General features: G+C 39.1%; 9 protein-coding genes across 14 annotated transcripts; 4 read left to right on the top strand and 5 right to left on the bottom strand.

Moving 5' to 3' along the window:
* The first annotated feature begins 254 nt into the window (after positions 1 to 254).
* Positions 255 to 3763, top strand: LOC126264175 (probable Dol-P-Man:Man(7)GlcNAc(2)-PP-Dol alpha-1,6-mannosyltransferase). Of its 2 annotated transcripts, XM_049961012.1 has the most exons (8): positions 256 to 597; positions 730 to 862; positions 927 to 1100; positions 1157 to 1310; positions 1373 to 1517; positions 1593 to 1819; positions 1889 to 2134; positions 2199 to 3763. In XM_049961012.1, exons 1-8 carry the CDS (start codon positions 472 to 474, stop codon positions 3706 to 3708), a joined length of 2715 nt encoding a protein of 904 aa, XP_049816969.1. In that variant the 5' UTR covers positions 256 to 471; the 3' UTR covers positions 3709 to 3763. The 2 variants fall into 2 exon arrangements, with proteins under 2 accessions (XP_049816970.1, XP_049816969.1); XM_049961013.1 differs by lacking the exon at positions 1889 to 2134 and having other exon boundaries at positions 255 to 597.
* A 127-nt stretch (positions 3764 to 3890) lies between these two features.
* Positions 3891 to 4626, bottom strand: LOC109601437 (cytochrome c oxidase subunit 7A2, mitochondrial-like). Its single transcript, XM_020017678.2, has 3 exons — positions 4497 to 4626; positions 4152 to 4253; positions 3891 to 4094 (listed from the first exon to the last, which is right to left on the bottom strand). The coding sequence occupies exons 1-3, from the start codon at positions 4509 to 4511 to the stop codon at positions 3954 to 3956; spliced, it is 258 nt and encodes an 85-aa protein (XP_019873237.2). The 5' UTR covers positions 4512 to 4626; the 3' UTR covers positions 3891 to 3953.
* A 14-nt stretch (positions 4627 to 4640) lies between these two features.
* Positions 4641 to 5672, bottom strand: LOC109601433 (39S ribosomal protein L40, mitochondrial). 2 transcript variants are annotated; one of them, XM_049961047.1, is made up of 6 exons: positions 5536 to 5672; positions 5402 to 5479; positions 5175 to 5345; positions 4908 to 5112; positions 4718 to 4838; positions 4641 to 4658 (listed from the first exon to the last, which is right to left on the bottom strand). In XM_049961047.1, the coding sequence occupies exons 1-5, from the start codon at positions 5568 to 5570 to the stop codon at positions 4725 to 4727; spliced, it is 603 nt and encodes a 200-aa protein (XP_049817004.1). In that variant the 5' UTR covers positions 5571 to 5672; the 3' UTR covers positions 4641 to 4658; positions 4718 to 4724. The 2 variants fall into 2 exon arrangements, with proteins under 2 accessions (XP_049817004.1, XP_019873234.1); XM_020017675.2 differs by lacking the exon at positions 4641 to 4658 and having other exon boundaries at positions 4681 to 4838.
* Positions 5673 to 5766: 94 nt separating this feature from the next.
* LOC109601429 (probable ATP-dependent RNA helicase Dbp73D) lies at positions 5767 to 7965 on the top strand. Its single transcript, XM_020017671.2, has 5 exons — positions 5767 to 5907; positions 5963 to 6708; positions 6791 to 7418; positions 7491 to 7686; positions 7744 to 7965. Exons 1-5 carry the CDS (start codon positions 5885 to 5887, stop codon positions 7897 to 7899), a joined length of 1749 nt encoding a protein of 582 aa, XP_019873230.2. The 5' UTR covers positions 5767 to 5884; the 3' UTR covers positions 7900 to 7965.
* A 335-nt stretch (positions 7966 to 8300) lies between these two features.
* LOC126264177 (golgin subfamily A member 6-like protein 22) lies at positions 8301 to 18691 on the top strand. Of its 4 annotated transcripts, none has more exons than XM_049961024.1 (8): positions 8301 to 8516; positions 10503 to 10547; positions 10788 to 10964; positions 16068 to 16177; positions 16242 to 16369; positions 16436 to 16612; positions 17244 to 17430; positions 17717 to 18691. In XM_049961024.1, the coding sequence occupies exons 1-8, from the start codon at positions 8442 to 8444 to the stop codon at positions 18588 to 18590; spliced, it is 1773 nt and encodes a 590-aa protein (XP_049816981.1). In that variant the 5' UTR covers positions 8301 to 8441; the 3' UTR covers positions 18591 to 18691. The 4 variants fall into 4 exon arrangements, with proteins under 4 accessions (XP_049816981.1, XP_049816980.1, XP_049816983.1 ...); XM_049961023.1 differs by having other exon boundaries at positions 17244 to 17445; XM_049961026.1 differs by lacking the exons at positions 8301 to 8516; positions 10503 to 10547; positions 10788 to 10964 and adding exons at positions 13644 to 13929; positions 13997 to 14362; positions 15642 to 15901 and having other exon boundaries at positions 17244 to 17445.
* On the bottom strand, positions 11264 to 11904 carry LOC109601456 (uncharacterized). The gene is made up of 3 exons (XM_020017705.2): positions 11743 to 11904; positions 11462 to 11676; positions 11264 to 11388 (listed from the first exon to the last, which is right to left on the bottom strand). The coding sequence occupies exons 1-3, from the start codon at positions 11813 to 11815 to the stop codon at positions 11350 to 11352; spliced, it is 327 nt and encodes a 108-aa protein (XP_019873264.1). The 5' UTR covers positions 11816 to 11904; the 3' UTR covers positions 11264 to 11349.
* Positions 12589 to 13216, bottom strand: LOC109601455 (uncharacterized). Its single transcript, XM_020017703.2, has 3 exons — positions 12977 to 13216; positions 12826 to 12906; positions 12589 to 12765 (listed from the first exon to the last, which is right to left on the bottom strand). Exons 1-3 carry the CDS (start codon positions 13175 to 13177, stop codon positions 12709 to 12711), a joined length of 339 nt encoding a protein of 112 aa, XP_019873262.2. The 5' UTR covers positions 13178 to 13216; the 3' UTR covers positions 12589 to 12708.
* A 145-nt stretch (positions 18692 to 18836) lies between the features above and the next one.
* On the top strand, positions 18837 to 20878 carry LOC109601459 (trace amine-associated receptor 1). The gene is made up of 4 exons (XM_020017708.2): positions 18837 to 18952; positions 19225 to 19923; positions 19993 to 20170; positions 20232 to 20878. Exons 2-4 carry the CDS (start codon positions 19252 to 19254, stop codon positions 20603 to 20605), a joined length of 1224 nt encoding a protein of 407 aa, XP_019873267.1. The 5' UTR covers positions 18837 to 18952; positions 19225 to 19251; the 3' UTR covers positions 20606 to 20878.
* Positions 20879 to 20970: 92 nt separating this feature from the next.
* LOC109601462 (uncharacterized) lies at positions 20971 to 21612 on the bottom strand. Its single transcript, XM_020017710.2, has 3 exons — positions 21424 to 21612; positions 21184 to 21286; positions 20971 to 21107 (listed from the first exon to the last, which is right to left on the bottom strand). The coding sequence occupies exons 1-3, from the start codon at positions 21459 to 21461 to the stop codon at positions 21009 to 21011; spliced, it is 240 nt and encodes a 79-aa protein (XP_019873269.2). The 5' UTR covers positions 21462 to 21612; the 3' UTR covers positions 20971 to 21008.
* Positions 21613 to 21832: the final 220 nt, after the last annotated feature.

Raw genomic sequence — 21832 nt, 5'->3', positions numbered from 1 at the left:
AATTACAACAAAATATAACGAAATCATTCGTAATACAATTCGCATTTAAATAAAAACTTATTATCAATCACTTCCGTGAAAATATACTCCTATAGGTTTAAATTAAAATTTAAATAATAATAAATAAATAAATAAATAAATTTTAGAAAAACCAGCAAGCAAGCGACATCTATTGACGGACCTCTATTTTAAACAGTAGATGATCAACGAAATCTTTTCTGTACTCCACATTACACATGCTATCACTTTCTCGACCAATTGGTTTTATACATATCAACAAAGAAAGAACAATAGAAAAGTCAATTTTTTCACCGTTTTCCTACAAGTTCTAATTTGATAGAATACAGAGCGCTCCACGAAATGAGAGATAAATTTGGCAACGTGTCGTTTTATGATGTCGAATTATGGTTACGCAGTTATTTTAGTCAAGCAGCAAAAAGGGTAAAAAAATAGTGAAACACTCTTTGAAAAATGTTCGAATTGATGTTGATTATCGCTTTGGCCCATCTGGTTTATTGCCCCTTCACCAAAGTCGAGGAGAGTTTCAACATCCAGGCCATCCACGACCTCTTCTACCACGCGACCGATTTCTCCAAAGTAAGTGTCCGACCAATCGAATTGCACAACTCATCATTCATTCAAACGTGATTGGTCGGTGGTTCGCACCGTCGACCAATCACCTTGGTTCTTTCAAAAAACAAAATTCCAATTGCATTACTCATTTTCCAGTACGACCATCGCGAATTTCCAGGTGTTGTACCGAGGACTTTTCTTGGGCCGATCGCCGTTTCAGCCGCCTCTGCACCGATCGTCACGGTTTTACAATATTTGGACGTCAACAAGTTCTGGACGCAGTACATCGGTAACTGTCTACCCACACATCTATCTATCTATTCATCACATCCACTTTTGTCTTTCTGTTCTAGTCCGTTCAGTTTTGGCCACTCTGATTGTATTATCGTTCAGTAAATTAACGAGAACATTGCAGAAGCAGTTCGGCTCCGATTTTACGACATGGTTTTTAGGAATAACAGTCACGCAAAGTCACTTCATGTTCTACATGAGCAGAACTTTGCCGAACATTTTTGCTCTTCCACTCGGTAAATTTCGATCACGACCAATTTCCCGAATAATTTTTAATCGATTGTTGTTTTAGTTTTGTTGTCGTTCGACGGGTGGATAAAAAACTCGACGAAACAATTTATAATTTGCGCTGGCGCGAGCATAATAATCTTCCGCTCGGAACTGATGTTGCTCTTCGGCATCCTGCTGTTGTTCGACCTCTACGAAAAGCGCATAACTGTCAAAAAGTATCTCCCAATCATCCTAGATATGTAAGCGAGACAAACGTTTGACCGTTTGATTCTTTCAGGTTGTTGCAGACGGCGATTCCAGCAGGAATCGGCCTGTTAATCCTGACAGTAGTCGTGGATTCGATCTTCTGGAACCGAATTCTTTGGCCAGAAGGAGAAGTCTTGTATTTTAACACCGTTTTAAACAAAAGTTCCGATTATGGCGTATCCTTTTTCTTTCTGTTCATACGACTCGACTAAATTTCAAATTACGTGTTTCCCTTAATTTAGCATTTGCAGACTTCTCCGTTTTTCTGGTATTTTTACTCGGCGATTCCAAGAGGAATGTCGACGTCCTTGCTGTTCCTACCCTTGGGTGTGATCCTGGAAAGACGCACGAGAAAACTGATCGTGCCTTGTATCGTGTTCGTTCTTCTCTATTCATTTCTGCCACACAAAGAACTGAGATTTATAATTTACGTTTATCCGATCCTGAATGTCGGTGCGGCGGCGGCTTGCAACAGAATGTGAGTAAAAACAGTGCGAGTTAGTTTGTTTGTTTGTTTGTTAGCTTTGACCGTTTCATTTCCATCCAGATGGCAGAACCGAATCAAGTCACCGTTTCACCAACTTCTCTCGCTGTTCGCGTCCGGCCATCTCGCCACCAACACTCTTTTCACGTTGTTCCTGTTGAGTGTCTCTGCTTTGAATTATCCGGGCGGAAGTGCCATTTCCCGATTGCATCGTCACGCGCGGAACGAAACCAACATTTCCGTTCACGTTTCCAATTTGGCTGCTCAAACCGGAGTCACGAGATTTACGGAAATCAACGAAGATTGGAGGTTTACTTTTACACCCGTTCCCATTTTATCATCATCATCATTTAAATCGATCGTTCCTTTTCAGATATTCGAAGGAAGAAAATTTAAAGCCGGGCGACCCGAAACTGTTCGAATTCGATTATTTGATAGTCGAGGCAAAGAGCAAGTTTTCAACAAACCTAAAACCGTACGCTTCAACCCACGACGTCATCGACTCCATAGAAGCGTTCCATCAAATCAGTTTCGACTATCGAACGATTCCGTTCGTTAAAATCAAAACGAAACCCGTTTTGTACATTTTAAGAAGGAGAAGTGATTACAAAGATTACTTAAACATGAACAACCAACAAAATTGGTTGGAAAACGAGGACATTTTTAAGGCTAGTGAAGAGAACTGGATAAACACAGAGGAAAAATCCAACGAAAATGAAGAAATCCCTCAGAATTTCGATGAAAGTGCGGAAACTCATGAGAAAAATGACGAAACAGAGCGTATTGAAGGGGCGGAGAGTTACGAAGAGTTATACAATATTAAGGAACAAACTAAGAAAAAACAAGATAACGAAGATAATAAAATTTTAAAGAAGAGTAATGATAATTTTAAAAAACAAGAAAAATCTAAAAAGTCTAGTTTAGAAAATGACAATTTGGAAAATGTGAGTGATAAACGTGAAGAAAAACCGATAAAAAGTGAAGAAATTTTACGGAATTCTCTCGAGAGCGGCGATGTTTTCGAAGATTTTGATGAGAGTGAAGGAATTTCAGAAACTGTTGAGAAAAATGAAAAAATATTCGAAACCATTTTAGAGAAATCTGATATGAAAAATTCAGACAATTTTATTACAAGTGAAGAAACTTTAGTAGTTGATGATGAAGAGAACGAAGAACTTTCTGAAGATCTCAAGAAAGAAGAAAGTAAAGAGATGTCAAAAATGAAAGTTAACAGACATAGGGAAAGTAAAGAGGATGGTGGTTCAAAAAGTTCAAAAAGAAACTCTAAGAAACACGACAAACGTTTAGATAACAGTGTCGAGAGTACCACCGAAGAAATTCCAGACAAACAACCAAAAAGAACAAAAGAAAATTTAAAAAATAACCTTGAAACAAACAAACAAGTGGATAATGAAAATTTAGAGAGTTCGATTGGAGAGTCGACAAATATTCTAAACGAAACGGAAGAAACAGAAACGAAACAGAACGTAAAACTGAACATAAAAAAGATAATCCAGAAATACAAACGAAAAAAACAGGAGGAAAAACCCGAAAACCATAAGGAAAAATTGAAAAAACTAATTGAAGAAGAAAAACTGAAACAAGAACAGGAAGAACTGAAAAAGATACAGAAGCAAATCGTCGAAATAATAGACAACAATCCCAACATAGTCAATAAAAAAATCATCAAACACAAACTTGAGACCGAATTGATGAGTTTAATCGATGTAAAACCGCCGAGACTGAATCAAGATCTCGTCAAAAACGAGAAAAAACTGATGAAGAAAATGAAGAAAGCGCACGAAAAAATTGACGATTTGATGGTGATCATCGATGAGATCGTCGATACCATTGAAATTACTGATGAAAGCGACGAGTATTGAATTGTTGAAAGTTGTTGATTTTGTTAAAGTTGTTTAATAAAATTATTTATTAAAATGTTTGTTTGTTTGTTGTTCTATTTTATACCTCTTAAGAATTTAATTATATAATATTTCAATTGGCAACAATAATTTTTGTATGCGTTTTGTGTACATACAAAGATTTTTTAAATAAATTGAAAACAAAATCCTAATATAATGTATTTCTTACAGTAATACTACATTTTATTAATTAAATTTACAATAAATTATCCTCTTTTGCCAAAGGTAAGTGTATAAAAAACATCCAAGCACAAACCAACTCCAGCAACAGTTAGCAAAACGGTGGTTCCAAACAAGGCTTTGTCTCCCAAGCCACTTTTCAGGTACACTGGAACGTTGTTGTCAACCTAAAAGACGTAAATAATCAGGGAATTGATTGGTTGCTTAATTCACCACCGACTTACGCCCAAATGTTTTTGAGTTTGGGTCATTTTGACGTATCTGCCAGATGTAGGAGTCAACGAGCTCATTTGTCTCGAGACCATTCTGCAGGTTCTCAATAATTCCTAAAAATTCACACGTTATTCTTCGTGATGTTGTCAATTAATGAATGATTTCAAGCTAAATTACATATTAAATATATTGGAAATTGTTAAAAATCAATCGAACAAAATAAGGTTATGTAACATTTACGTAATCTTTCTTTTTAACAAAATTCACATTTTCAACAAAATTCCGAAATACATTTGTCGAATTCATCTAATTGATCACAAATAACGTCTATTAAAATGTTTTATTTAAACACTAACCTGAGTTTTGTTCATTTTTGGGGCGACTCGGATTCTCGAAGTTTTTGGCAGAGATATCGAACTGAAGTAATGCCAACCTTTTAACCTTTGAGATAACTGAAATCGTTTCGATAAACGTCATGAACGTTTAAATAGTAGATTTCTGTAATTTACTTTTTGCAACTATTAAAAAAAAGGACCGAAATTAAAATTTAAATATTTTATTGAATTAATTAACTAACAGTTTATTCATTCCCATTTTTTGGAAACATCCAAATATTCACCGTCAGTCGCTTCGTAACCGTTAATTTGGGGCGTTTCGACCGGACCGTTAAAATTGAACGGAATCAAACGAAAGTCGATCTGAAATTTTACAAAATCAGTTGACTCGTAAACCGAGTAGTACGTTACAAAGACTACTCATTCACATACTTGAATGGCTTCTTGATAAAGTTGCTCGTTTTCAATTTTTAGCTGATCCAGAGCTTTTTGTTGCATGTATGTAATCCTATCGATCAATTGTGCATCTTTTAAGTGTTGTTCGCGCCTAAATTGTGCCCATTTCTTTTGTAATATCGAACGCTTTTCCAGAATTTCCTCTGTTAAACCAACATTCACATCATTTCTCTGTCTCTTTCTAAAATTTTGAATAATAAATAAGTCAGTCAATTAATACTTATTATATCAAAAAAACGAAACTGTAAATTGTCCAGAATATGTAAAGGAACCTGATTCTCTTCAATCGGTTTCAATTGCCTCTGATTTTTTTCCAATCGTCTGATCTGTTTTTCCAATTTCTTTTTCCTTCTCTCTTCTCTGGCTCGAACGACCGCCGGGTCTAAACGTTTCTTCTTTTTTAGCGGTTCGGCGCTAAAAGTACGTTAAATCAATCAAAAGTAATTTACAAGTTGAACTATTGAAATTACAATGCAATTGGAGTTAGGTGAATATATTGGGGTTGTGTTGTTGTCAACTGACGTTGTAGCGTTTTTTGTATCGAAAGCCTACAAAAAATCAAAGATGTTGAGAAGTGAGATTTTAACAATAAAAGAGATTTTACCGTTGAAATTTGTTTAAAAGTGTTAAAACGTTCATTTTGATAGTATATAATTTTGAGGTTAGTATCGGTAACAAATCTAGTGACTAAATTTTTTTTTTTTTTTTTGTAAAATATATATTTTTTTAATTTTAGCTGTTAATCATGGGAGATGTAACTAGTTTTATAGTTTATGATGATGATGATGATGATGATGATCTTAAAAATTATAATTTTGCATCAAATTCATGCGCATATAAAATATCGAATGCGAAACCATACAGAAACCTGTATGTATGTTGCTGCTAAAAATCAAGTTGGTGCATGAACTAACCTTACATTTTTGAGATTTTGAAACGTGCAAAAAGTAAACATGGAATTGTTTGTGGTTAAAAGGTAAAAGGTTTAAAACAATTCATATTTTATATGTTTATATCTGTTTGATTTTAAGGCATGAAGAAGAGGAAGAAACGGTTAAAGAAAATGCAAACGAACAAGATAAATTGGAAAAATTGTATAAGAAAATCGAGAAGAATCGATTGAAAAGACAAAAACAAAAGGAAAAATTACCAAAGCCTCCGGCAAAAGAAAAAAGTCCCAGTTTATCAAAAAATAACGAAAACGTTGTTAAACCTAAAGATAAGAACAAAAGTGAAAAACAAAAAGTGACTGAGCAGAAACCGATTGAAGAGAACAACACAACATTTCAAATTTTGGGGGAGAACTTTCAAAAGAACAAACAAAGTATAAAACCAGTGTTGGCCAACTGGTTAAAAAATTGTTCGATAATCGAAAACGATGATGTTGGAGAGGATTGTATGAAATTGTTGGATGAAAAATTGAGAAAACAACTGAAACAAAACAACATAACGGAAATGTTTCCGGTGCAAAACAAGTTAATCAGTTATTTGTTAAAGTCAAAGTTCAAAACGCTTCGGGAAAACGATGTTTGCGTATGTGCACCGACGGGAAGTGGGAAAACGTTAACGTACGTTTTGCCCAGTTTGCAATTGGTGAAGAATGCGAAACTGATCAAGACGAAAAACATTCGAGTTTTAGTTTTGGTACCAACTAAGGATTTGGCTTTGCAAGTTTTCAAAGTTTACAAAACGTTTGCTGAATGTCTGAAGATCGATGTCGGTTTAATCGTCGGCGATTTGGATTACGAGAAGGAAAAGGAGAAAATCGTGGAAAACAGTGAGTATTGTTGTTATTTGTTTATTGCGTTGTTGTTGTTGTTGTTGGATGGCGGTTTAATTTTATGAATTTTTATTTTCAGACGAGGCGTTCGGTTTTTTACCGAAACCGGACATTTTAATTTGTACGGCGGGAAAGTTGGTGCGACATTTAAAGGAGACGGAGGGATTCGATCTGAGCCATTTAGATTTGTTAATAGTTGACGAGGCGGATAAAATTCTGGAACAGATGCAAAACGATTGGTTCTATCATTTAGATAAGAACGTGCCCGAATCGAATATAATGAAGAAAACGTTGAATTTGACGGAGATTGAACGAAAAAATCCGCCAAGAAAACTATTGTTCAGCGCAACTTTAACTTTCGATCCCGAAAAATTGGAAAAACTCGCGTTGTTTCAACCGAAACTTTTCACCACGTCCAAACGAGAAAGCGGCGAAGCCAAAACGGAACAGTTTGTGATGCCGAAAGAACTGGAAGAATATTTCGTGACAACTCGGAAAACTTTAAAACCGTTGGTTTTGTACAAACTGATCGAAACCGAAAATTTGACGAGAACGTTGATTTTCACGCAGTCGATTCGCAATTCGCATCGTTTGGCGATATTATTGAAATGTTTGTTTGGTGATGGAAAGAAAATCGAGGAAATTTCGAGCGAGATTCGGAATCGCAACGAACTGATCCAGAGATTCTCTCGGGGCGAAGTCGATTTGTAAGTATACACTTGATTGTAGTTTTTGACCGAATTTATTGGACGTTTCTCTCTCTCTCTCTCTCTTTCCAGATTGATTTGCACAGATTGTTTGGCTCGCGGAATCGATTTGCCTAACGTGAACTGTGTGATTTCGTTCGAGGCGCCGAAACACGTGAAAAACTACGTTCACAGAGCGGGAAGAAGTGCTCGTGCGGGAAACAAGGGGAAAACTATCACGATATTCGACGAAACGAACAAACGCTTCGAACGTAAAAATATTCAAGAGGTAATTGTGTGTGTTTTGCTTATTTTCTTTTGTTCATTCCATTCTGTTGCTTTTCAGATTGTGATAAAAGAGGAGGATTTGGAATGTTTGGCGGAGAAGTACAAGGACAGTTTGCAGCAGTTGAAAACCATAATCGAAAGTGAGGAGAGAAACGACTTGAACAAAACGAAATCGGTGAAGAGAAAAAGCTTAAAGCGTAAGCGAAACGAATAAAACAGTTCGTTTTTGTGGTTGTTTGTAAATAAAATTTTTAAATATGATTAAAAATTGATTAAAGAATTGTTGTGTTTTATTCGGCATTTCTTTTATATTTATAGTTTGTGTTGAAAACGTGAACCTATTAAAATTAATTAACTAAATTATTGGTCAATCTTGAATTAGAACATGAATTCGCGGTTATAGATCATTTTAATTCGTTTAATGGTCGTTTTACAGGATTCTAGATTCGCTTATTACGGATTAAATATTTTGCCAATAGGTGTCGTCATGTGTCCCGTTTCCTTATTTCACAACAGTTGTTTGAATTTGAATGATTCGTGCGTATTTTTAGTTTGTTGACGCGTTTTTCCGAAAATAGAAACGCAAAACTTTTATAAAACGAAAGGCGATCCGCGAAACGCTCAGTCCGCGTTTCGAAATCGTCGACGGCTCAACAGAATCCGTTTTTCACCCGTGAAAATTTGAAAAGTTTTGAACAAGTTTCGTGTTCCTGTCGGTGAAAGAAAGAAAGAAAGAAAGAAAAAAAAACGCGCAAAATGGTTTACGAAAGCGATTTCTACACGACCAGAAGATACAGAACTTCTCCGAGTCTGTCGACTTATACGAGTTCGGTGAGTTTTGTTCCGTTCTTTTGTCGTTTCCCTTTTTCGTTTAATCTTTTCCCATTTCGTATTATCGTTCTATCATCGTCGATTCGTGCTTGACGGAAAATTTTAGTAATTCTTCAAATTGAGCGACGAATTGAGAGTCGTATTCGTTCGTTTGTTCGTTTGAAGAGTTTCTAGAACGTTCCGGATATTTTGACCGCATTCGTATTTTTGGATCGATCGATCGAAACCGAAACGTTCCGAAGCGAATTTTTCCACGAAAAACGGTTCATTTTCCGTTTTGCAGACACGCGTCAACTGGGAGAAGGTGCCGTTCGTCCCGCGTCCCAGTCTCGTCCCTGATCCGATCACCGCGTTCGGCCGTCCCCGACCCAAATCGAAATCACCACTGCCTTCGATCTTGCAGCCAATCGCACGCGAGGAAATTCGTCCGTCGCAACGCGTGCTCCAATCGGAACCGTTAGAATACGTGTCTGCCCGCGAGAAAACACGAAGCAAAGTGTTGGGCTCGCTCGGCAACGATCGCGAATCGTTGGACGACGTTTTAAAGCAGGTGCACGACGGCCGACAGAGACGGACGTACGGAGCGGACGACGGGAGGGACAGAGATGGAATCAGGTTGCACAGGGTGGCAGTAATGAAGGATTTGCCGTACAAACGAAGGATCGTCGATTCGTCCGATTTGCCGCCGGTCTATTAACGAAATGACGACGGGACGATTGTAACGTCATCAATAAACGATTATTAACGAACGATCCGGTTGTTTCATTGTAGATGAACCCGTTTTTCCTGGAACAATTCGGATGGTTGTTTTTGTTTTTATTTTGGTGTTGTAGTTGTTGTCGTTGTTGTTTTTGTTGTTGGTATACATATTTGTGTTTGTCACATATTTTAATCAAGTTAGTTAGTTACTAACGTCATACCAAATTGATGTCCTTTTTTTTTTGGTGTAGTTTTATTTTTGAACGATTAAAACTGTTTGTAAACGTAGATGATGAAAAGAAAGAAAGAAAGAAAGATAAAGAATAGTTAGTTAGTTAGTTAGTTAGTTAGAGTAACGTAAATGTCCGTTTAGACACCTCGTCATTACGTCGTGCGCGACTCTCCCGAACGTCGCACCGCCGAGCAAGTTTACTCCTACTCGTACACCTCCAACTCGTCGTCGTCGCGTCCGTATTCTTCGTCGTATCATCAGGAGACGACCACCAGATCTTCTTCTGGTCCGGGACGCACCACCTACGAGTCGTCGACTTCCGGACGGCTTCCGGGAGGCACCACCTACCGTCACTACAGCTACCGCCTCTAAATTATGATTTCCGATTTAGCAACTTTCGACTCGAACCGTTGACGCATCAAATTCCAATATGTGGCCAAAGTTAATCTTTTATTTTGAGACAACACCTCCCACTTAAATTTCGAAAGGAGAGAAAAAATTCCATTGAGGTGAAGTCAGTCAGTCAGTCAGTCAGTCAGTCAGTCAGTCAGGTCGGAAGTTGTAGATTAAACATTAAATTAAACAGTTTCGATTTTGAGTTGTTTGATTTGTTAGTTTTTTTTTTTTTTAGAGATGAGATGTTTTAATCAGCATTAATATTAGTACTATTATTATTATGTATTTATTGTAGTTTTATAGATTTTTTTTTATAACAAACGAACTAACTTTGTAATAAACAAGGCGATTTATTGATTGATTGTAATTAATGATTCGAATATACAAATAAAATGTACTTTTTGAAGCATTTGCACGTTTCTTATTGTCTTCTTCCTTTCTTACTAACAATGCAAAACAGAAGAGAAGAGAAGAGAAGAGAATTGTTTCGAAATTGATTTCTAAATTGTTGTCATCATTTGAAATATGTACAAACACAAATTTTATTTATTTTATTTTCAATTTTTGAAATTGATTGATTTATATTTTTTTGGATTTTTGATGTGTGACGAAATGTCTGTTTCACTAACTTTCCTTTTTTGTTTCCTTTTATTTTTTAGAACGTGGTCTCAAAACAAGTGAGGATCGTTCCGAGTTTAGGAAAGGTAAGAATTGTTTGTCGTAATCTTTTAATCGAAATAAAATTATAATTTGAAAGACATAAAATAAAAAGAAAAATAAATAAATAAATAAATAATGAGAGAGAGATAAAAAAGGTAAGTAAGTATGATAAAAACAAAGTATTAAAACAAAATAAAATAATTGAAATATTTCAATAACCAATAAAATTAAAGTAAATGCAATCAATCAGTTAGAGAAACGTAACGAACGAACGAACGTTGCAGATTCACATCGTGCACAGCTGCGAACCGTACGACTCGAGTGTTGCGCAGCGTCGTCTGCGCGTGTTGGCGACGCCGCCGTCCAAGCTGCGTCGTGAGTACGAACGCATCGAGAATTTGTTGCGTCCGCACATCGGCTATTCTGCGCAGAATCGCTTTTTGGACTCTCGTTCGAACGTGGTGAGTGCGGAGTGTTGTTTGTTTGTCTCACTAATTTATCTTTCTGTTTGTGTGTGTGTGTGTGCTGATTGTTTGTAAATATTAACACAGTTCTGAATTTGGCAGCGCGGACCGAACGAATAAAGCGTAATCGATATGATGATGAATCAGCAGCGATGCGAAATTTTCTAAAATTGGCGTCGATTCAGAAAAATATTTATAAACGGGCGCAGCAGCAGCAGCAGCAGCAGCAGCAGCAGCAGATTTACGATTTATTTATGTTACATGATACAACCACTCGATCTAATAATAAGACGAGACATTAACCAATCGTTTATTAACTTTGATTTGGATGCTTTACAAAAATTGAGTAATTTGCGGATCGGTTCATCGGACATCGCCATATCTATATTTTGCTGTCGGACCAGTAAAGTTGGTTCCTCATCTGCAAAAGAAAGATAAAAGAGCGGAGATCAGAGAGAGAGAGAGAGAGAGAGAGAGAGAGGGATCGAACGTACTCTGACGTCGGTGAGTCCCTTCTCGGTGGGAATGTCGCTCAGGAAGTACCGCATGGACCTGTAGGAGGGCCAATAGTTGTGCAGCCACGTGCGGGGGTAGTAGTAGTCGTAGAAGGGCAACGGTCTGTAGATCTTGTAGTGGTAGTAGAAGCGCGCGTCCGGCCAGAAGGACCATTCGCTTCCGGAAATGGGATTCCTCAAGTAGATCATTCTCTCTGGAAGGACGAATCGGTTTTGGGTGCAAAGCACAGAAAACGAAAGAAAAGTACGCAACAACTCACTTTTAAATTTAGCCGATCTTTGTAAACAAACACCGTCGAAAGCACTGAAACAATTCGGATTAGGTTGCTGCATTTTCTACCTTCGTACTTTGGACCGGCTCCAAAACGGTTCCCCACTTTCTCTACACCTGTATAAATAAAACCGAAAAGTCTGCCAGGAATGCAAACAAACTCGATTGAGTCATTCGATTTAGTCATTTCGTATTTTTAATGGGTGAATTGTCGACCAATTACGTCTTCGAGAGGACCACTTACGACATTTGGGGTCGATTCATAAACAAATTCTAAAAAGCGGAGTGAGTGGGCGTGAAAATATTGAACGTTTGCCAAAAATTCCGAGACAAAATCGCGCGTTTTGATGGTGAATTTCAGTCCCGAATCGAACCTTAAAGAGCGTTAAAAGAAAGAGAGAAAATGTTGATCAGGCTGAGCCAATGGACCCATCCGGAATATTCCTCTTATCAATATTTGAGACCGACGCGGTTCGTGAGACTGTACGCGCCCACTTACTGGACCAATCCAGCAGGTTATTACAATCGATATCTGATCGATCGCGATTACTCCGATCCGGTAAGTTATTAATTGATCGGCCGCAATTCGGGTCTTAATCGAGATTGTTTCCTTTCGAAAGGTCACGTACAGAACTTATGTGAGCAACATCGATGATTTTGTGGACGACGTCACGAATCTGTCGTACAAGAGAGACCACGAAGTGAGTATTTTACTTTCGAGTCGGTCGACACTCGTCCAACTAACTCCACTTCCGTTTCCGTTTCAGTTCAGGATGCGAAACTATTTCCCGATCGAGTGGATTTAATCGATTTGTATGCGACGAATAAAATGATATTTTCGTTACTTATCTTTTTATTGAATTAACTTCACACCTTCACAAAAGCCAAACTTGATATTCGTTAAACTTTAACTTTCCTGAAACACACATTTGTTACTTTTGCCAACGAGTCCAGTTCAGAGGTATTTGTAGGTCAACGCAAGCGGCGAATAGTAATAGTTCTTGAGGCGGAACTGAAACATTGATTGTGGTCAGTCGGGGCGTGGATTGAACATGTCACTGTTGAATGTTACCTCTGCACTTCTTTTGCGGGATTCGAGACACATGTCGTCAATGAAGGAGGACAGTTTGAGGGCCCAATTCGAGGAGCGGTACTGTAAACGTATCAAGTAAAGAGGAGTCAGTCAGTCAGTGACAGAACGAACACCACCAAGAATTGAGTACCTTGTAGGTGGGGTAGTAATCGTCCAGGAAGTATCGGTAGTAACTTCTCCAGCTGGGCCACAGACTGGTCGAGTACCAATAGAGAGGCCAATAACTGCGGTACCATCTCAGCGGTCGATAGTAATAGTAAGAGTAGTCGGGGTAATAATCGCGCCACAGACTCGAATAGTACGAGATCGGGTGGTAACGAACCAGAACCATTTTCTCTCTGCTGAAAAGCAACAGTGAGTGTGCAGAAGAGCTGAGAGAGCGAAAGACTTACACTTGGTTGTGTCGAAATGCAGCTAATTGCAAGAACGGAAACGCACTAAAGTCTAAACGACTCAAAATCGCGATTTTCATGCGAAAATTTTGATTCGCTTCCAAACATTTTTTTTTCGTCCTCCGTGTGAATCACTCTTTCAATTTTAGTTTGGTGATTCAACTTTATGATTACGACGTCTCTAACTGGTCCGACTACTCAACTTTGTTGCAGTTGATGCGAATTCCGCATTTTCCATCACAATCGGAGGAAAGTGACTGATTGATTACACATTCCGTCGAGGTGGAGGAAAGAAAGGGAAAGAGGGAACGACGAGATAACTAAATATAATGGCGACGTTCAGAATAGTTTTTGGCGCGAGGCCAGATTAGGTTTTGGTTTAAAATTGAGGCGGATTCTTCGGAAAGATTCAGTGGCTTTTATGCATTTTTCAACGAAACAACTGAACTATAAACGCGCGAGTGCGATCACTGCGTGTGAGATGCGGTCGAGAACTACGGTCAACAACTACGACTGGAATTATTATCCGCACTCGAGGTACTACCAGAAGTACAGAACGTACGGCAATCTGGGCTTGTACTTTGATTTCCCGTTCGGAAGGTCGATGCTAACCAACCAGAAATGTCTGATTCTGCCGCCGCCCTACTTCGCCGATTCGATTCCGACGCAAAGGGCGTTCCGCAACGTGAGAGTAAGTCTCCTTTGCCTCTCTTTCCTCCCGCCCGAAAGTCAATCCCGCCGTTTTGTCGCTTTTGTAGGTCCACAATAACATTTACTGAGGAGGAGTGAATGAAGTAAAATGTTGATTGCGATGAAATAAAGGATTTGCGAAAAAGCGAAGAGGCGTCTTAATTTGGCGGTCGCAAACAATGGTTTCGCAACAAGCGTTTCGGAATTGGCCGACGTAAGAAACCACACACCTTGATACACTTTATCAGAATCGGCGCGTTAAAATTAGTCGGAAAGTTGTTTGGAGCGGTGCCAAATATTTCGCGTATATTAATAAAACGTTTTCGGCACATTTTTCAGTCGATTTTCGTTCCTCGAACTAAAAACTGTAACTGAACAGTTACACAGGATAAAGTAGAGAGTAAATATTCATTTGTACATATTTTTATAGAATCGTAAGTATTTCGGGGAGAGGGGAATGGTTGTTTGGAATTGGGGCCAATCGAGAAAAACGTACGGAAAAAGTGGAGTTTTCGCCAAATTTGTGCGGCCGAAAGTCGAAACCGCGCGACGCTAAAATTAAAGTTTGGCACACGGTCGATCGGACGGAGCGAAATAAATAGAAGCGTAACGTTTATTTTCGATGTAGTAATTTGTCGTTGATTGTTCCGCGCGTTCCGACGATGGAGTACAATCCGCACTATTATCCGCACTCGAAGTACTACTTTGCGCAAAAGCAACTCGGCTACGGACCGCTCAATTACGTCTACGCCAACAGACCGCACCGGATGCTGAGCTGGGAATGGCCGCTCTGCGACATCCTTAACACTCTGCCGAGTGAGTACGCCTTCCGCAAAGTCAGAGTGAGTGTTTCGTTCGCCGCAAAACGAAGGGAATCTCTCTAAAATTTAAAAAAAATGTTTAAGGTTTCCAGCAACAACTACAGTTTAGGCATCGAACGGAGGAAACCGTCGAGGAGATAAAATACGAACAATTAGTAACATGTTAATCTTACGGAGTACGAACAAATAAATTGGTGCAAAATTCGATGGAGTCGTGTTTATTTTTCGCACGAGCAAAATCCGATATGCTCCTCCACCTATTATTAGAAATCCCCACTTTGATAACTCGTGCCTACCGGACTATTTCCAATGTTCCGCCCAAAGTGCACACGCAGTTCTGTGAAGTCGTTCATCGGTGACCACCGATTTAGCACGTCTTTTCTCTTCAGTTTGATCGTTTTCAGTGAAAATGTTGATCTCGAGGAAGAGAACCACGATTAGTACGTCGCAACACGAACGAAAACAAGATGTTTCGAGCAAAGTGATCAGGTCGGTTCCGAGGTATTACTTAATGAGCGCCACCGGCCCCCTTTCCGACTATTATGCGTTCCCCACTTCGGACACGGTTCCCGTTTACGACTGTTATCAGTCCTACACAATCAACAGGTACTTTTTGCATCCGGTCGCTTCCAGAAGGATTTTGAGACAGCTTCACGTAAGATGAGATCATTGCGCACAAACGAGCGACATTAACCGACATCCTTCTCTTTTCCTTCCACAGTACGTTAACGACTATTATCTCTTTTAACAACTCTCAAAGTGTCGAATTGTAAAAATGTTGGTAGTAAATAAAGAGCGGTGAAATGATGAATTCGGTCGTTTTCTTTGTACGTTTTTCTCGGTTCACAATTTTAAGCACCTCAAGAGTCGAGAGTTGAGGTAAGTTTTGCAGGCCACACCATGATCATAACAACTTTGCCATCGACGACGACGACGACGACCACAACAACGTACGAATACAGTTATTACCCCGAAACGACGACGCGCTATTACAAACCGCTCACGCTCTACTACAATTACTATTACCCGCTGCGGAGTTTGAACTACTACTCGACCTACTGGCCCTCCACGTACACGTACTACTGGCCGCGAAGCTACAACTACTGGAAGTACCTGAGCTGGCCCAGCGACAAGTTCTGGTACTTGAAGACCGTAAGTGGCCTCGCTCCCATTTCATCCGTTCCATTCGCAGCCTCTAACGCTTCTTCTAATCGATCGCTTTCATCACTCTCACAACGGGCAGAAGAGTGAGTGTTGCTCCGTTCGATCGATCGATTCGACGCGTTCTCCGTTCCAATTGAACTTGATCTGTTTTTAGTTGTTCGACGACGAGACTCGTTTGATTCGTGCCAAGTCGGCTTCACTCTTGAAACGGATTCACGCTCCGGTTCCGCGCGTGCAGAAGCTGTTCCCGATCACGAGTTACAGGTAATCGACAATAATAAACACGTGAGTGACCGTCGCACGTAACCCCGCCCCTTTTCCGATCCAGGTATGAAGAACTGTTGCCGGCACGGTTGACCAACGACAACTACATCAACAGAATGTTGGTGACGTCGGCCAGAAACCCGAGGATCGAGTACACCACTTACTGGACCGAACCGACGCGAAAGTACATCGGTACGTTCTTCGATAGGTCCGGAAGCGGACGCGCTTCGAACTTTGATTCGTTTATGTTCTTTTTAGGTCAGGGACACCTGTCGTGCGTGTCGTACGCAGGAAATCGGGCTTATCCTCGCAGGAGGAACGTGTGGCTGTACGAGGATCCTCTCAGGAGCGACATTCAACTGCTCAGTTACTACATCGAAAAGTTCAGACAGGAAAAGGGATCGGCCAAGATCAAGGAGATCAAAGAGAAAGAAGGTACTTGACCAAAAGTCAGAGCACACCGAAGGGAACGATCGATCTTTATCGGAGTTGTTTTTCTTTTGCAGCAGGTGAAAAAGTCGAGGAACAGAAAAAACCGGAAATTGTCGAAGTCACTGAAAATTAAAATCGATCTTTTGGAAAAATTATTTCGCTCAAAAAAACTGTAATGAATTGATGATGATGATGATAATTAATTAAAAATACATACGCACATAAATAAAGTAATTTATTTTGTTAAACTTGTTTTATTTCCGTTTCTTGTTTGTTGAAATTACGGTTTTTTACGAGTAATTTTTTCAAAACGATCCAATATTTATTTTTCTATCGTTTTGTAAATTGTTTGATTTTGTCTTTTTATTATTTATGAATAAACTTTATTGATTTTTTATTATTGTGTTTTTAACCCTTAAACAAAACAAAAATTAAAAACAATCCCTTTAAACCACTCACATAAATAAATAAATCGAATGGGACAATAAAAATTTAAAATAAAAATTAAAATATGTAAGTTTTAAAATTACAAATAATAAAATAAAATTATCTCACTAACAACAAAGTAGTCGATCAATTTCTTTGATTCCGTTTGTTTGTTTCTCTTTCATTAAAAATGTTGGCAATTTTTCAGTAAAATTAAATCCAAATCGTCCCTCAAGAAGGTTTTCGAACAAAGTGGAAGAGTCGTCCGAAGAATTGAAGCAATTACGCGAAGAAAGGGCCAAACGATTGGAACGAATCTACGAAACGGAGAAAAAGACCGAAGAGAAATCGTTGGATGAGGAACTGAAATTGAAAAAGATCGAGGAAGAAAAGAGGTTAAACGAAGAAAAGTGAGTGAATCACTTCCGGTTTTTTACTCTATACACGACACACTTACTCAATCTTTTACATTCCTTCTTTAATAATACGGTGAAAACCGGACGTCGATGCCACTTTCTCCCTTTATTTAACTAAGCAAACATTCAAGTCATTTGTGTATTGATTAAATCAATTTCAATCTGTTGTTTACATCAAAATTTCAATAATTTATTTTAACTTTTGTAAAGAATAATTGGTTAATTAATACTATTAAAACTAAATAAAATTTTTGTTTTCTTTTAGAATTTTATTGGAAGAACAAAAGAAAAAGGAAGAGGAAAAGAAACGGGAACGGGAAGAAGAGAGAATCAAAAAACAACAACAACAACAGTTGGAACAAGAAGAGAGGGAAGAACGAAAACGTTTAGAGGAGGAAGCAAAATTGAAAAAACAACAGGAAGAAGAAGAAGAAGAAGAGGAAAGGCAACGATTGGAAGAAGAAGAAGAAAGAATAAAGAAACAAAAACAAGAAGAAGAAGAAGAAAAAGAAGCCGAACGTAAAAGGATTGAAGAGGAACAGGAAGCGGAAAGAAAAAGAATTCAAGAGGAAGAGGAGAGAGAAGCTGAATTATTAAAAAAACAATTGGAAGAAGAGGAAAGACTTAAACTTAAACAAAAGTTGGAAGAGGAAGAGGAAGAACTGAAGCGTTTAGAGGAAGAGAAGCAACATCTAATTCGATTGGAAGAATTGGCGAAACAAGCGGAAGACGAGAAGGAACAAGAACTGAAACGACAAGCGGAAGAATTGGCGGAACTGGCCAAAAATCAGATCGAAGAAATCGAAGAAAAACAAGAAATTTCCGAGCCACAGCCCGAAAAGATGGAAGAAAAATTTGAAGAAATTGTACCGAAAATCGATGACTCTGTCATCGGCTTCAATTTGGAAGAAGAGACCGACAAATTGGAAGCAAAACTAAACGAACTTGCCAAAGAGAGAGCACAACAAGAATCAGATGTTGTGGAAGAGGAGAAGGAAGAAGAAGAAGAAGAAGAAGCAGTAGTATTAGATCAACAAGAAGAGTTAAAACCGGAGGCAGTCGAGGAAGAGGAAGAGGAAGATCCGGTCGCGATTTGCGAAGATTTACCGGAACAAGAGGCCAACTCCGATGAAGAATGATCTGAATTGTATCGTTTAATTATTAATTTAAGGAGATTAATTAATTTTAACGATTTCATGTAAACGTATTTAATTATTGTCGTTGTTTGTTGTTGTTGACGATGGATAAAGTCAAAATTATGATGATTATTAATAAAAATAGTTGGGAAACAAAAACGATTGTTTCATTTGAAGTGGCAAAGAGAAAATCAATCGCATTTCGTCTTACGTCGTGCACATTCGCGTTTCCTGCGCGCTGAAAGTTACGTTTCAGCAACAGTTTCAGTCGGTTTTCGTGCCTCGATTTCGTCGAGTTTCTCTTTTTTCAAATTTATTAAAAAGTGCTTTTTTAAGTTTTTCATTTTTTTTTTTTCCTTTTTTAGGTGAGTTTTTTGTTTGTTTTTCATTTACGAAAATTAATATAACCGTTAATCAAAATATATTTTTATTTTGCAATAAAGAAATAAAAAAATAGTATGTATATTTATAAAAATGTTCCGCTTAATATTAATAAATTGTTTCTTTTTTTGGAGAATTTAATTTTTTAAAGAATTTATGTTGTTAACAAATTGAATAATTGATGGGAAAAGTGTCGAGGTCAAATTGCAGGAAATCGATAAAAATAATGTTGTAAACAAGAATTCGGGTGTTGCAGGCACAAATTGAAAAGGATGACGTTTCCATGAATCCCACATTTCCCATCGTGATTTTCATCACTCCGACGACGATAATCGGCAACTCTCTCATCCTGATCGCGATCTTCCGGTTCAAACGACTGAGGTCGCCGTCCAACTATCTGCTGACCAGTCTGGCCACTTCCGACTTGGCCATCGGAATCCTCCTTCCTCTGGCCACGTTCCAGAAGCAGCGCAACACCTACGTGTGCCTCGTGACCAACTGCACTCTGATCTGTCTGGTGTCCGTGTCCGTTCTGGTAATCGTGGCCGTGGCATTCGACCGGTTCACCTCGCTGGCGAAGCCGCTGCGCTACAACAACCTCATCACGCATTCCACCGTCGAACGGTACATCCTCATGTTCTGGCTCTACTCCCTCTTGGTCGGATTCACTCCCCTCGTGTACCACGTGCGCAATCGGGCGGATTCGTTGGACGACTGCTGCACCTTCGGCAAGGCGGTGCCGAAGCATCTGCAGCTGTTCGTCCTGTGCGCCGTCTTCGGCCCTTCCACTCTCGTCCTGACCTTTTGCTACTGTTACATCTACGTGATTGCGAAGAAGCACGCGCGCGCCATTCAGAACGAACACCGACAGATCGGGACGAAGGGCGGAAGTCGGTACGGAATCGCGTTGGCGATCACGTCCGGCACGTTCTTGGGTCTGTGGACTCCGTTTCAGGTATCGCGTGACAGACGCGTTGTCGTTACAACTGAATGTTTCAACTAATCATATTCGTATTTGTTGCAGATCTGCGTCTTATCGGACGTCTTCTTCGGCACGGAGATTCTGTCCAGCAGGAATTCGATGTTCCTGGCAGTGCCGGTGTTGGTCAGCAGCGCCTCTAATCCGTGGGTTTACGGTTACCGGAATTCCGAACTGAGGAGTGCAGTTCGGAAAGTCGTCGACGATTTGTTGACCGCTTTGGGTAAACGCACGAATCACGGTGTAATTGAAAATGAGAGTAATTGATTGGATGATCGTTGCAGGATTCACGTACCGAAGCAAGGAGAACTCCGAAATGAACTTTTTGCCGAGTTGTGCGGCGACTTTCGGTGACGTCGGTTCGTTCATTCAACATGTTCAGCGGGACTTTGATCTGGCTTCGTGGCATCCGAATCCGCAAGGCGATTTCCTGCTGGTTCCCATTGTCCGACCGGAGACGTCGATTTCGTCCGGAAACGCACAAAGAACGACCGCAAAAGAGTTTGAAGGCGACGAACCCAACATTCTCATTTCGATCGACCATCCGAGAATTTTGCGCAACTCGAAATCGATGGTCGAGAGCTTCGCCATCGCCGACGGAAAAGACATTTTGATCGTAACGAGCAACAAAATCAAACACGGCTCGAGCGTGTTGTAAATGTCAACAACAATTCTGCAAAGCACTTTATCGATGTTTATGTGCGTTTATGAACCACCACTCACTCACTCACCCAAATTGCATTTGTTCTTATGAGAAACAAACAATCTTATGAAATGAATTTCATGTGTGTTATAGATTCTGAGAGAAAGCAACGATGTGTCAATATTACAATATTACAATGTTTATTTATACACGAGAATAGTATTATATATATATATATATTTACATTTCCAATAACGACCGATTCGACCGAATCGTTAAACATTTCCAAAGAGTGACTGACTGAAAATGCAAATGCGTGTGCAAATTCTTTTGAGGCTGTGAAAATGGAATAAATGAATATAAATAAATAAATAAATAAATAAATAAATAAAGGAGTTTTTATTAATCAAACATTGGTTTATTCGTTTCTGGTCTCCATCCTCTTCAGATTCTCAACGACCTGATTGTGTTCCTCCAGCAACTTGTAGAATTCCTCTTTGCGGTTCTCCGCTTCGTCCTACAACGATCCATCTCAAATTGTCAACTCTGGACACAGATATGGGAACAGCACGAAACATTGATCATCAACTCACCAAAATGTGTTTGACGTTGACGTTGCAGCGAGTGGCAACTTTTTTGGGACTCTTCGAGTTGTCCAGTCTCTGTTGTTTCGTGTCGAAATCGTCGATTACGATGCTGAAAATATGCAGCATAAATTTTTTAGCGCGCGTCTAAAAATAGTCGAATTGTAAAAGTGCATATTTTCTGCACCGGATTAAACACTTCGCACTCCACTAAAAACAACGGAGAAATGTGAGAAAAAACCATTTTACCTGAGAGGACTTTTCGGTTCTCCGTCGATCTGTTCCATCGTGACGATGCGAAACGTATTTGTAATTTCGAAGAAAGAACAAAGGAAAGAAGAACGATTTCGCTCGTTAAAACGTTCAAAATCGGAATGAAATAAAAATCGAAATTGGTTCCGGCTTCGCGTTCCTTCGTTTCGATTCGCTCCAATTTTTTCACTTCTCCTTCGCTTTTTCATCCATAATAAAATACAGTCTCGCACTTGAAACGAATTACGTTACGTTCGAAACATCGATTATTATCGCAGCAACCAATTCAAAATTCATTTCGGGGAGGAAAGTTGAATTTGAAAAAGCGGAAGTAACCGTTGTGTCACAACGACACTTTCCTAATTACACCAAAGACTTTGTTAGTTTGTCGTCCGTTCAACCGATG

This window comes from Aethina tumida, chromosome 1 (genome assembly GCF_024364675.1).
Source record: "Aethina tumida isolate Nest 87 chromosome 1, icAetTumi1.1, whole genome shotgun sequence".
NCBI lineage: Eukaryota > Metazoa > Arthropoda > Insecta > Coleoptera > Nitidulidae > Aethina > Aethina tumida.
The sequence above is the reverse complement of the archived record's forward strand: the minus strand, read 5'-3'. Positions and strand labels throughout refer to the sequence as shown.